Source organism: Neodiprion lecontei, chromosome 3 (genome assembly GCF_021901455.1).
Source record: "Neodiprion lecontei isolate iyNeoLeco1 chromosome 3, iyNeoLeco1.1, whole genome shotgun sequence".
Classification (NCBI taxonomy): Eukaryota; Metazoa; Arthropoda; class Insecta; order Hymenoptera; family Diprionidae; genus Neodiprion; species Neodiprion lecontei.
Window position 1 is genome coordinate 10,924,052 of NC_060262.1, and position 15,464 is coordinate 10,939,515.

Sequence of the window (15,464 nt, forward strand, 5' to 3'; positions counted from 1 at the left end):
GTACGCATCGGAGATATGGGGGTGGAGGGAGTGGAGGGCGGTTGAGGCGGTACAGGATAGATTTTTGAGATGGATGTTAGGAGTGGATGGGCGAACACCGGGATATTTAGTAAGGGAGGAGCTACAGAGGGAGAAGCTAGGGATTAGGGCAGGGAGAACGGCATGGAATTTTGAAAGGAAGATGGAAAGAGGGGAGGGTAGTGAGTTAGCTAGGAGATGCTGGGAAGAGATAAGGGAAAAGGTAGAAGTTAGGAGGCAGGGATCGAGATGGGAAAGAGAAAGGGAAAGTTTCTTTACGGAAAGGGGAGCAGAGAGTAGAGCGGTAGTCGCGAGAAGGGAGAGGGGCGAGATGGAGTTTAGGGAAATAGAGGAAAGAGAGAGGGAAGAACAGAGAAAAGAGAGGTGGGAGAAAATAAGGGAATCGAGGTACAACAGATGGTACAGGCTAGTGAAAGGAGAAGGGATACCAGGTTATCTGGGAAAGGGCTGGGGGGAAAGCAGGTGGACAAGGGTGGCAAGATTCAGATTACGAAGCGAGATGAAGGAGGCAAGGTACTGGGAAGAAGAGGAAAAGAGAAGGTGTAGGGTGTGCGGGGGGGAGGAGGAACATGGGAGCACGTATGGGAAAGGTGCGTGGGCTGGGATAAAAGGGGGGAAAGCTGGCAGGAGGTGGTGAGGGAGATGTTAGGTGAGGAGGGGGCGGGAGAAGTCTGGATGAGAGAACTGGAAAGGATCAGGGATGTACGAGAGAATGAAAAAGTGAGAGATGAATGGGAAACGGAAGTCGATTAGGATAAGGACGAATAGGGAATAGAATAAGGTAAAATAGGATAAGGTTAAGTCAAGATAAGGATAAAGAATAAGGAAAGGGTAAGAGGGAAAGTAAGGGAATGGCAAGGCAACGGCACAGGGCACAGGCAATCAGAGAATAAGTAAGGATAAGGTAGGATGTAAGAATAGGATAAGAATAGGTGATGAAAACATGTAGAACCATTGTAAAGGGAGAGGAAAATGGGAGTCTTTGTAAATCCAAGGGGAACAATAAATGTTACATACATACATACATATAAAGTCTACTGATCAAGCAGAAAAACACTTAGTATCCTATTTTCAATATTACTTTGTTCCGATCACGCACAATAGCGCCCCTTGTACGTGACTGTAGTATGCCGTAACTGGCGTAACATTGATGAATACGTTCGGACACGTAAACTGCTCCCCCCCCCCCCCCCCCCCCCCCCTCGCCCTAATTCGCGAGATATTCACTTTGCTTCAACCGTACCCTATTACAACTGTACCCCCCTATCATGAATAGAATTTAGCGATTGCTCTAATTTAAAGGCATTCAACATATTAAAAGCATTAAGATTTTGTAAACAAGTACAAAAATATTTGGACAAATCATTGATATGTGGTTGTTGAGTCAAATAAACTTGCCATGTGTTTACATCGCCCCAGGCCACACCTGACAAAAGAAAACATAATTTAATTAATATTTTATACAGATGTTTTAATATATTCTCGTGGAATAATGAAATTAACTTACTCAATTTCATGATATTTGAATTGTTTCAGTTGACACCTCATTCCAAGCAGCAGCTATTCAATTCATTGCTTCTTTTAAAGTAATATTTTTAATTTTTCGAAATAAAGATACTTTTTTTATCAATCGAGTCAGCTGTATATTCCATTAAATGGTGTTTGTATAACAACTTCAAAGGCTGCAAACATCCTTGATTGATTAGCTGAATCGAGGAAATTGTATTAGGTAGAAGGAACTTAACAGTTATACCTTCCGTGCGTACTGCTGTATTATGAGACGAACAATCATCAATTACAAATAGAGCTTTGAAGGGTAGTCCAACATTTTGTGTAGACTTTTCGACAGCAGGCAAAAATTCATTTTTGAACATAGATTTAAACACGACACCAGTCATCCAGGCTATCTTCTGACTCTTATAAGATACAGGCAACGACTTTTCTTTTTTTTTTCTTAACGCTCGTGGATTTCCTGATTTATCAATTATGAAAAGAGGTAATTTACAAGTACCAGAGGCACTAGAATCCGTCACGACAGTTACGGCTGCTTGACATCCTTTCATGCCAGTTGGCGATCATTTTTCTTTTAATACTGTGACGTGGATTTTTCTGCACTTCGGTCACTCGGAGAAAATGACCGAGAACTTACCGCGTGCACAATAATTTGGCGTCCAAGATGTACCCTGGACCTAAAACAATATCGCGGAATTTGTTGGACACCTGGCGTGATTAACACGCCTCGAAATCGGTAATGCGAAATACCGCGACCATATACTCGATAGCTCAGTACCGCGGAGAGGGGAGGGGTAATTTTTGGGTAGAGAGAGATGTAACACAAGTAAGCCAACGCGTGGTTTGGCCAAATCACTATAAAATTCCAATAATATATTTCTCGTCAGCGATATTACAAAAAAAATAAAAATAAAAATAATCATTCGACTGCGCAAGTCGTCCTTCGCGATTCCAAATACAAAGGTTTAAATTTAATCCAAAAGAAATAAGAAAGGGAGAAACAAACCACATAATAAAAAAAAATGAATAAATCTAGGAGACCTCTACGGCCTACGTGCGCTAGTCGCCGTCTGAATAATACCCTAACTCGCAAAAACCAAAAACAAAATCGGACTCGATGCGCTGCCCGCGATCGGCCTCAACTACGACGCTACTCGTCACTTAATTATAAACCGCTAAACAAAACGTAATCTAGATCATACTCGACGCGCTAATCGCAATTGTGATTAAATCTAACTGATACCTTATTTCTACGGGCGCTGGTCGCCACCTTGCTGATGCACAATAATTCATAAACTGAATCAAAAAGACGTGACTCGACGCGCTAATCGCGACCAAATTAATCACTCTAGGAAGCTTTCCTGATCGTGCGAGTGTATAGCGTATTATGACGCATCCGAGCTCCAGTCGGAGTCCCTATTTCCCCAAAGTTCACCACCCTTTTTACGTACGCAGACTCGACGAGACCTCGTGCAGCGGAATTTGGCCGCACTTAATTTCACTCCGAAATTGTTCCCCACTCGAAACCGTGACTCGACGCGAGACTTTACAGGGATCCCCTTGACTCTACACGTTATCGCGAAAACTCAGGCTACGGTCATCCTCGAGGAGATCGGCAAACAGATTTCGAGCGCTACTCTAACTCTAAGATTACGTGGGCCGACCGTTTATCAGTGTGCCAATTTGACTTGCGCTCGAAATATGCCCGCAAAGAATTATAAGCGCTTACCGCTCCGCAGCCACCCGAGGAACTCTCCTACTCCAGTTTCTGCCATGTCACACACAAGTCTCTATTTCCCTTTTTTTTTTTTATTTTTGCGCTCCTCACCGTCGCTAACTGTCGCCAGGACTCAAGTGACGAGTCCTGCAAATCGGAGCCGCAATTCGAACATGCCCCGAACGTAGGCGCCATCCATAGTCAAAATTTCCCCGATCGCATTGGGGTTCTCGTTACGCAATTCTTACAATCCAGCGTATCGCTATCGTTGAATTCCGCTGTCGCGGGGTGTTGATTGGCTGGCCAGTCTCGGGTACCCCGTAGCTTGGCAGTGGCGTGGTGATGACTTCGCGAGGGTACCTGTCGTCAGTTGGGCGACGGAGGGGGGGGGGGGGGGGGCTACGGCTCGCCGGCAACCAACGGGAATCTCGTCCGCCTTGGATTCCCTCGCGGCAGAGCTCTCCGTTGACGCTCTCTCCGTAGCCTCGTGCGAGGCCCTCCTTTCGTCGCGATCCGCCGCGGTTGCCATCCAGTAACGTCGTTCGGATTTGCTGCCGATCCCCTGTCTGAAGCCGCATTTACTCGCCACCCAAAAAAAAATAAACAAAAATCCTGAAAAGTCTTATTCGCTAAACCGGCGATGGTCCCCTCTTAGAGTCTCGGATGCGTGACTGTTGTCCTGGCGCTCTTTTTTTGAAATGAGCCGCGGTCTGCTCCGCGTGCTTCCTAAGTCTGTGGTCCATCTAGAGTTCGGGGAGCCGTGTGGAACGCGCAGTAAAAATGCCACGTTACAATACATTATTATTTTAGGTAATAGTTTATGATAAAAAAAAGTCGTCCTTCATCCCCATTAATTATTTGATCAGGTGTCAATTCTTTTTTTCAACGTAATCTAAAAAATTTTGTTTGAAAGGATCGATTACTTTGGTACCAGCGGATAACTTTTCGCCACAAATAGTGTTTAATGAGATTGAAAAATTATTCTTCCAACTCCTCAACCAGCCATTGCTAGCAGTAATCGTTATAAGAATTTATTAATATATAAATTTATTCAATTAATTAACGAATAAACATTACACATATTTCATAAAGTACGACGAACATAGCACTATTTCTTTTGTTCTTTTCTTTATCGATATCTAAAACACGAGCCATTAAGTTTAAACATTAAGTTTAAAATTCATTCGTTCATCCATTCCATGTGTAAATTCTTTAAAATGGTGTACATTGGTAAAATTGTAAATAATTTTTCTTCCGTCGATGCACTTTACGTTTGGATTTCACTTTGTTTATTTTGTTGCCTCCTTTTAAATAGTCTCTCTTTAATTTTTATGTGGTTTTTGAAGTTTTTACTTTTTAGTTTCGAAATGTCTATCTTTATTGTAAATTTGCCTTCATTACATATTCGTCGACCTTTGGCATCTGATGTTCGATTACCAAGTCGGGAACCTCCGTACTTCGGTCCTCCGAGAAAGTCTTTGACCAAGAGCCGCTTCATATGAATATATTCGAAATTGGTGAAGAAACACCACGTGTCCCACATCATGGATCAAACTCTCATCCGCTCTCGGTGTGTCCATTTAGCGGGTATATTCGAATCATTACAGCGTGTCTGGCGTGTTAAAAAGTAAACTAAATTTGAATGCTTCGGTCATCATGCTTCATCATGGGTCCAGTAATAGGTACTTCATCGTTGATGAAATACCTCGTTCTAACTCATTTTAATGAATACTGAGACCTCATTGTCTACTCTTTTTTGCAACTTATCTTTCAGTTTTTTTCTACTCATCATCATACAATGTCACGCCATTATTAATAACAGCGAATTAAAGATTATTCATTAAAAGAAGTCCTATTCAACTACAGTAAACAAAACGCATTCAAGGTTATTTTCTATTTTTTACCGTTAAAACTCACTTTGTCGCGGTCTGCGCATACTCTACGCATTGCGCAGTAAAGTAGACGCATTGTCACGAAGTAAGGAGTAGGAAAAGCAATTTCTCCTCCAAAGAAAGGGAAGTTGAATTTAAGTGGTTCGAATATATAGGAGTTCTACTGTAGTAAAGCATACGCGTTATGTGTTTCAGGTAGAGTATATTTCAATGGTCAAGCCGTATGTCAATGAATCACAAAAAAGTATTACATATCATATGGCCGCTATCTTCAAACAATATATAACGTACACATGTAGAAATGGAATTTAATAATTGAAAGACTAATTAAAGTGGTTCTTCCACTAACCAACTGGTTTATGGAGTGTCTCATTCTCTGATAACTCGATCACAAAATACAGTAGTCTATGTATATGAAGTTTCGGAGTCAATTATCGGGAACATAGGCGATATAAAACTATCTTAAAAAATGATAAAGTCTCATCTTCAGACACGGAAAATAAATGCGGTATATTTACTTCTGTATATCAAAATTTTGTACATAACAAAAAATATATATAGGCCATCGCAACTTCTGAAGAAATATTAAATAAAAAAGTGAATAAAAAGTATACAAAACGCATTTGATCGTGAGCGCTCTAAGGCCTGTAATCAATGTCGTGCTAGATTTGAAATTAGTGATGTAAATAGCACCTATATCTTCCTTCAATTTATCATGTGTTACAACAGCAGATAACAGAAAATCAGTATACTACGTAGATAACGAACGGTCCGATGATGAGAAGGTGAAAGAAGGTGGCGATGCTGATACAATTGTCGTTTTCTAGGGTGATAAAAATTCGCAAGTCATGATAAAACTTGTTACAATTTTTGTAAATTCATTGGTAAACAGCACAATCTTTGTCGTATCAAATTTATGATTCATATCAATTTTGTTTGAGTGACAATTATATGTTTATTTGCAATTTTACATACGTTCTAAGTTGGAACCCACCTTATACGCTCCTCAGCGAAAGAACCACCCTCATAAATAATTTTAAATTCAATTAATTAACATGCGTTTGGTATTACTTTCCCGTGTTAGTAGCCCTCTGACCGAATACTGGTATTTAGAATTTGTAATCATCCTGTATCAATAATTCTACGTTTATTTTATAGCTTACCAGTTTGGAGAATTCACTGGATGAAGAATGTCCTGGATCGACAGTACTGGACACTCGTATATCATTCAAACGTCAATTGGTAAGTGAGCTAAATTCTACATCCATAGGAGTTCGATTTTAAGACAGGAGACTGCATATTCTCGTTCCATAATTCGTCACATAATCTACTCTTACGTGCATTAAAGCGTGCCTTCCAACTTTGTACACATAATATTGGTTGAAAAATCGGTCATCCATTCAGCGCCGGATTTACCTATAAGCCGCAGAGGCCTAGGCCTAGAGGGGCGTTATCTTCGCGGAAAAATTTGTTCTGTGAATGCATTTCTTCTTCGTTAATCAAAAAATAATTTGTTTGCATTATTTGTGAAAAAAACTTTGTTTATCGTAGGAATAGGTGTTTATTAGTCTGGCTCACTTAAATGAGACATTTTGTAAAAGTTATACATGAAATAAAAATGTTATTGATTAATAATAATAATAACGACGACGACAATAGTAATTATATAATATTGGCAGTAATAATAGGTTTAATAAATTATTCAATCTAACAAACTATCATATCCAATTTTTCCTCTTCAACTCTGCGATAAAGAGGCAGAGGAATAGCCTTTTATTACCAATGAACGTGCAAACTAAACAAATTGATCAATCAATGACATCTGTGACGCCGGATTTTTCCTATGATACGGTCACCTGGAGAAGTTACCGAGAACTTATCGTATTCATAACAAAATTGGCACCCGCGATAATAACTGCAACAAACTTTACAAAAGACATCGCAAAATTTTGTTGTGTGGCTGGCGTGGTTCACACGCCTCGCAATCTTTATTTTCGATAAGCGTCGGATAACATACTCGGTAGCTCAGTGCGGTTGAGAGGCAAGGGGTCATTTTGAAGAGAGAGATAGATAGATAAATATGTGTTCTTTATGCCTTAGCTTAACAAGGCTTTGAGGCAAGACAAATTACAAAGAAGTAATAAATGGATACAAACATTTTACATGCATAAGGCAGTAACAGTATGGTGTAGTTAAATTAGGTTACAATTAGGGTACAGTAAATGCGAATAGACTTAAACACTAAATCATTGCAATGTGTGATTTTCATGCGGGCGTAGCCCACTGGGGAATGCATTTCAACATAGCAAGGGAATTTAACTGAAAATGACTCAATACATAACAAAGAATGCTATAAATGGATAGTACATGGTACAATAATAAGAGTAAGGACAATGTGAACAAAATAGGAACAGTTACATGAAATTTGCAGTCATGACCTGGATCTGGTTTCCGTGTGGGAGCTGGACTCCACTGTTAAAAGATAATCATATATCTGAGACTTAAAATCATCAATAGACGGGGCATTTTTTATAGATAACGGCAGACTGTTCCAAAAATGAATCGCGAACACGGCGAAGGAGTTTTGATACATGGCCGTTCCAGCAGGAGGAACGACTAGCGGCGGGCCCCGGTCTGTAGCTGCCAGCCTATAAGACCGGCGGCTATCGGAGGTCACTTCAGGGAATAGTTCCCGCAGATATGAGGGCGAGGACGATTCAATGAGTTGATATAAGACTGAGCCGAGAAAGTATAGCCGACGATCAACAACTGATAGCCACCGTAATCTAGTTCCATAAGACATAATATGCACATCCCTTCTCCGGTTGAAAACGAACATGACTCCGCAATTGACTAGGCGCTGAAGTTTGAGATTCAGATAATTTGTGGCATCATGGTATGCTAAACTACAGCAGTCAACGTGGGGTAAAATTAATGCTCGGACAAGCATGGATTCTCATGAGAAGAAAGAACATCGCTGCGCTACTTGAGCCTGTGCAGTGTTGCATAAATTTTCCTAGCCACTTGCGCCACATGCCGATTCCACGTAAGATCAGATGTTATGTGCACCCCTAAGTTGCGAACCGAGTCAACATAGGGTACAGGCTGTTGATTATTAAGAATGGGTGGAAGGTTTTGCCGCTTTAATTGTTCAGTGTACAGAAAACTTCCCAGGATTATCGCTGTAGTCTTTCCAACATTCAATTTCAGGCCATTTCTCAGGGCCCAATCACCAACGACCTGAGCGTCGCAATTAATTTTAGCAATTGCCTGAAGGATACCACTGGGCGGGGCATGCCGATATATTTGCAAGTCATCTGCAAAAATGACATGCATGGTGTGCCTCAATCCCGAGCCAAAATCATTGAGAAATATGAGAAAAAGTAGGGGTTCGAGAACAGAGCCTTGAGGCACTCCAGAAAAGTTGGTTAGGAAACTGGAGGGCTCGCCTGAAATACCCTGTAATGCCTGTATTATATCAGTTGAGTACGAATGGAACCATGTGATCGCATCGTTTGAAAAGCCATAACCTTTGAGCTTAGACAGAGTAACCTATGGTGTATACTATCGAACGCCTTACTGAAATCAAATAACAATAGAATGGTAATGCTCTTGTCAGCGATGGCTTTTCTGCCATCCTCGAACACTTTAAGCACAGCTGTCTGCGTATTATGGTGCTTGCGGAAGCCAGCCTGAGCTGAATCCAGGATATTGGCATTCTCAAGGTAATCGGTGAGCTGATTCGATACTAGCCTTTCAAAGACTTTGGCAAGATGACAAAGATTAGCTATTGGTCTAGTATCAGATTCAGTGGCAGGTGGATAGGACGTGCTGAGTGGGACAACGTACGCAGTTTTCTACATAGTGGGAAAGGAGCTGGCTTGTAAAGAGGTGTTGAAAAGGGCAGTGATATGCAGTGACAATACAGGTAACAATTTCCTGATGTAGACGAGTTTGATACCATCAGGGCTTTATTCGCGCGACTTCGCCATTTGAGATAGAAGTACCTCGGAAACTTGATCATCAGAAACTTGAGAAAAGAGGAATTGAGAATCAACGTTAGACTGTTGAACTTCAAGAATGTGAGGCAGTTCAGCTAAGGAGCAGCTGGGATGAGTACTTGTCACTGAACAATAATACCGATTCAGCTGGTCAGCAGAGAAATGATGGAGGGGAGATGTGGATTTACTCTCGCCACCAACAAGGCCAAGGCGTTTAAGTTCAGACCAGATACTAGAAGGGTCTGAAAGATTAGCTAAGCGGTCCTTAATGTACGCATTTTTGCACCTTTTATCTCGGACTTTATAGCACTACGTAAGGCCCGATAGCAGGCAAAAAGTACACTGGAACTTAGGCGTTTTGCCGACGCATACAAGTTATTTCGAGCCCGAATACGGGATTTGATTTCAAGCGTAAACCAACCAGTGGTTGGCTTACCTACTTGCCTAGTGACTAATGGCGCCTGTGTGTCTAGCGCACATAAAATTGAGCGAGATTCAGAGAGCGAGAGAGAGAGCGAGACAATGAATGAGTGATCTTTATTTATTTAGCTATTTGCTATTTTGCCCATTTACGCTACATTATTTCTCTTTATACTTCTATCCTTAACATTATTTTATCATCTAATTAAACATACCATTCTCCCTTAAATTCTCTACTACCTTATACTATACTTTACTTCACATTCTCCCGCGTTTTATTTATTTATTTATTTATTCATTTATTTATTATTATTGATCATGGAGATAATTCCCCTTTCGATCACAAATCCCAAAAAAAATTTTTTTTATTACAAAGTTGTTATATTTATAACATAATACAAGTAATAGTAATAATACAAATAATAATAATCATAAACATAATGCTAATTAAAATATAATAGCTATAACTATGACTATAACTATAATTTCAAACATTAAGCAATCTCAGACATTTTTTTCTCGCAATTAATATCTTATCATAATCAAACACTTCAGATCGTACTGACTTTTTCTATTTCTAATAAATGCAAGTGACATTTACAACGAAAGTTATCTAACGTCACAGCTGACGTAACAGTGACTGGCACGCCATTCCAAAAATTACAACCCGTAATGATGAATGATTTATAATAACCAGCTGTACGTGCAAAAGGCACTTGCAATGAATTTGTTTTACTTAAATCACGACGTTCTGCAGCATTTGCTTTAAACAATAACTGATGACTAAAAAGACTTGGGCACGTTAGACAAAGCGCCTTATAAAACTCACTAGCTATTAATTGCAATCTACTATTCTATGGCTTAATTAAGCCATCCAAGCGCCCGCCGATGCTCCGATATATGCTCCACTCGTCGAATTCGCAAAACAAAACGCACACAGTTGTTCAGAGAAACTAGTAGCGATCTTTCGAGATCAAATGATAAATTCGTTAGCACACAAGCACAATAATCATAAATTGGTAAAACCATTCCTGTAATAAGCTTTCTATTGAGTGCCACACTCAGCTGTGCATCATTCATTCGTATTCTATATAACGCTCCTGCCGCTCGTTTCCTAATATTAGCAATATGCGCGTGCCAATTAAGAGCATTATCAAAAACTACGCCCAAATACTTGTAACTTGTGACATATTCAATCAAATTATTATCTAAATTCAACCAGGACTCCGTAACAGCAATTATATCGTATCTATTTCTGTGAAAAAAGTCTCTAAATTCATCAATATGAGTAGCAGACACCAGGAATTGAGCATTAAAACAGCGCAGATTAATAGCAGATAATCTAGATGACCCAGTCGAATTTAATTCCTTTTCAAACGCTGACCCTGATGATGGCTATAAATTAATATTATCTAAATCCGTAGCCGGCAATATTTCAATTGCCTTCGACGAACGATCCTCACGCATAAAGACGGCACCTTTCGCAATCCAAATAAACTTGCGATCAACATTCGGGAACTTCTTATAAACCACTTCTCGCAATCTTAGCAACTCTTGAGGAATCTGTATATTGATGCCTACTTTATTAGCTGAAAGAGTAGCATCAATATATGAAGCCAGAGAATTTGGCAATTCTTTCCTCTCTTTTACCATTAAATTACATTTCGCCACCGACGATAGCTCCAATAAAATTGAACGTGATCTACTGGGACTTCCATCCGGCAAGTTATCAAGCCTACGGCCCATACGCTGTACTCGTATAACTTCTGATTCAACCAGAGGAACATTCAACACATTATCCAATGCTAGAACAAACTCTAACCGTAATCGCTGAGGGTCAATAGTACCCTTCGTCTCAGGTACTCCTGTCACAACAAGTTGATTTGCAGCGCTCAAACATGCCACGCGTAGCATAGCAGTACTATAAGCCACAGACGTTGAATCCAAAGATCTCCCTTTAATTTTCTCTCCTACAACTTTAATCCGTGAATCACACTCAGCAATTTTAGTGACATTTTGTTGCGCACCATCAGAAGCTGCAGCACTCTTGCCCTTACACTCCGTCAGACCATCACGCAACGTTGCCTGCTCAGTTTTGAGAATTGCAACATCCTTAAAAACACCATTAATAGTTTCTTTCATAACTCCCAACGTTTCAAGTCTCTTGTCGATCTTGTCTAACAAGTCACTCATACGTTTCTCAAAAGAACAGCAAGGACACTTTCTTTTAACAATATCCACAACAAGACCGGGATCTGCCGCATACTTAACAGTTACACAATCTAAGTGAAAAGAATGTAAACAACTCAACTGAGTGGAAACCATATGCGACTCCCTAGTAAGATAACAAAGAGCACGCTTGGACTTTGACATGTTGCTAGAAATCTCTCCGCTGAGTAGTGTCAATTCACAGCACAATGGCGCAACGATCGCCCAAACCGAAGATAGTTTAGGAAACTATATAACCACAACTCTATGCCACAATTCAGCAGCACATGGACCACAGTAGTCGTCATACATATAAATGTGAAGCAGGCTTTTTTTAACAACACATATACACCTTTCTTGAGCTAATTTTACTCTCTTGAAAGCCTTTCACCCGCGCGGCTTGGGTCAGAGCTGCCGGGGCTCAAGAATCGTTCAATAATAAATTTGATTAATTATAACAATCCTCGGAATGTTTGGGTGCCAGTTGTTTCAACGTTTAACAACAACGATCAATTAAATCTTAGGGAGTGAAAGTGAGTTGGAAGACTCAGTGTAGAGAGGCAATGAAGATAGAAAACTCAATAGATAGGATCAAATAATTCTTACTTACAGTTTCGTTGTACTTGTATGTTTCTCGTACTTTTATTCTCAGTCCGGGCTTCTCGGGGATCGACTCTTTCAATAGTCTTCGTTGTATAATATTAATAATCGATGTTACAATACCAATTGGACGCAGCACAAATGTTCTTAGACAGAACGTTATACAATTACAAATATCATTTTATAATATTAATAATCGATGTTACGATGCTAATTGGACGCGGCACAAATGTTCTTAGACAGAACGTTATACAATTACAAATATCGGCTTATCTGCCGTTAAAACTAAACCTCTTCCTTCGAGGGTTCGGCGCAGAATGCCCGAGCCTACCTCCACGCTTTTCGCGTGGGTCACCGATACGCATATTCGATACGTTTCCGATGGGTCTAATTATTCTCCCAACTCAAATTCGGGCGCTTAAGTATGAATTTATAATCGATCCCTACTTCCTAAGATTCCCGAGGAGCCCCGGGTAATGTGCTCCGACGGTAAGGCCAATAATCGACATCTCTTGTCACAAATGTGAAACGTGAAAAATGCGAATGAATAAACGATCTTTATTTATTTCTATCCTTAACATTATTTTTACTACATTATACCATATTTTACTTCATACTCTCCCGCGTTTTACATATTCGGCAAGTTTTCGTTTGAGTTCTTGTGTCGTTTTTGCCTCTTTCATATTTTTTGGGAGCTCATTATACAGTTTCAGTCCGTCGTACATCACACTTCTTTGTCCTATCAATCTTTTCGTGAAATTAATATTCAAATTTCCGGCTTGTCTTGTTCCCATCCCTCCCCTTATCCCCACGTATCTTGATGTTCTCTGTTCTTGATCTTTTCGTTTTTCCTCCAATATCATTTTATGCACGAATACTAAAACATTCAATTCCATCCGCTCTTTTATGTTTAAAAAGCATAGTGCCTGTAGCATATCTTTCATCCTTGCTTCTTTGTTATACTATAGTATCACTCTCGTCGCTCGATTTTGTTGTTTTTGTATGGTCTCTATATCAGTTTTCGTCATACTTATCATTATGGTACTGCAGTACTCAAAGTGCGGTGCTATTATTGACTTATATACGGTTACGGTTTCCCCCTTCGAATATGCATGTATTCATTTAATTAATCAGAATGAAGATCTGATGTTCCCGGACAACGATCGCCTCTTGATATCAATAAGGACTTTTCTGGATCATTCCTTGAACGGACTTTAAACGACACACGTTTCCTTGTATTTTTGTCCTAAATAAATCGCCCCAGTCTCTTTGAATTCTCCTGATTATTTATTTCGCCCTCTTACGTAACATTGGTGTTAAAAGTAGAAAGGAAAAAATAAGTGCTCAAAATTAAGGATTGAAAGTGACGTTTGTGCATATTTAAAAAAAAAAAAAAATGTCACGAAAAATGCATAGTAGTATAACAAGGCGGGTTCTGCGTAGAAACACCTTCTTTACCGACCAAGCCGACCAATCCGCCTATCCGTGCTTTCCAGACGCAAAGCCTTGAAGGTTACCCCCACTCTCATAAGATAAAACGTGCTCTGCTGTGCACTCGTCGGTAAGAAAATCTCCCAAATGACCATGATCGTCGGTAAAAAATCCTCCAAATGACCATGATTGTCGGTAAAAAATCCTTCAAATGACCATGATCGTCGGCAAAAAATGCCTGAAATTACCGTGGTATTACTCCATGTGGGATGAATTGTGCTCTTTGTCGGTAAAGAAAATCACACCATCGAGCGGGATCGATAACTGCGTTACCGAGCGCATTCCGTGAATCCTCAGGCGTTCGAGCGGACCCCGTGGATCCTCGAACGTTCGACCGAAAATCCTGGCATGTGTCAGGTTTTGAGAGCTTCCAGAAGGCTCGAGAAGATTCACACGGCCTTGAACGAATCTAGACTGACAAACAATTCGTCCGACGTGTTTCGACTCGACGGTGAGCGGCATGCGGTCAAAGGATTTCGATGCGACGTTGAATTCTGAAAGACCCGCTCTGGCCTTGAACGAATTTCAGACAAACAATTCTCGGAATCGTCCGACGACAACAATACTCGGAATCGTCCGACGTGTTTCGACTCGACGGTGAGCGGCATGCAGACAGAAGATTTCGGTGCGACGTCGAATTCTGGAAGTTTCTGGAATTTGTATGCGGCTGCTTCGACCCTAAACGAATGTAGGCTGACAAACAATGCGTTCGACAAGTTTCGACTTGACGACCAGCGGTCCGGGACCGTGAGAAAAAGCTTCTTTGACCCTGAAAGATTCTCGGAATCGTTAGACGAAAACAATACTCGGAATCGTCCGACGAGTTTCAACTTGACGGCGAACGGCCTGCGGACAACGGATTGCGGTGCAACGTTGAGTTCATGAGCCGTGTGAAGAAGCCGCCTCGACGTGTGAGTCGCGTCGTTGTTTACCAATAAAAGGGACCGTGTCAGCTTAGAGCGATCATTCTAGAGCAAGCTTTGCAACTCTATCTTTGTCAAGTGCATGATCGAAAGAAGAAGAAAAATGGATTCCGAAAAGTGTTTGAAATTAATACAAATCATGGAAACGGCATTCAAGATTTTATCTGAAAAATCGTCACCGGCAGAGATTGCAAAATAGATTCGATTCGGAACCCAAAATACCAGGCTTTTGAATAAAATCTTACGCAACAACGCCTCAACGATCGGGGAGAAGACAAGAATTTTGACTACAATTGGAATTCTCAAATCGTTGACAGTCAAATTTCAACAATTTCAAAAAGTGAGTGACGGATTACGAAACCGACGAAAAAGCGATCGAGTTCGGTGGGAAGATTTGGAGACAGCTTTCGAGAGCCGAATTCGAACGGGAGCCATTATCAATCTGCGGCATAAAGATTTGAACAGGTTTTTGGAAGATGCGAAACACCTCGTCGTTGCAAGACCGAAGAAAATGCTACGAAAAGTGGGAAGTTTAAAAGCAAACTGTGTCTTGTGTTGTAAATTCAATACAACGAAAAACGCCGAACTTGTTGAAGAGATGAAATATTTTAACACCAGAAACCAGATCACCCTCCAGCCAGCTGACATACACGGGTGGTTC

At 40.6% G+C, this 15,464-nt stretch overlaps 1 protein-coding gene across 3 annotated transcripts in view; it reads left to right on the top strand.

The window, feature by feature from the left end:
* LOC107228051 (zinc finger protein with KRAB and SCAN domains 8-like) overlaps nucleotides 1-15,464 on the top strand; it is a 490,765-nt gene that overhangs the window by 39,080 nt on the left and 436,221 nt on the right. For all 3 annotated transcript variants that reach the window (XM_046735782.1, XM_046735783.1, XM_046735784.1), the window contains one exon: nucleotides 6,319-6,402. In XM_046735782.1, coding sequence (XP_046591738.1) covers nucleotides 6,319-6,402 — 84 coding nt within the window. The remainder of the gene's footprint in view (nucleotides 1-6,318; nucleotides 6,403-15,464) is intronic.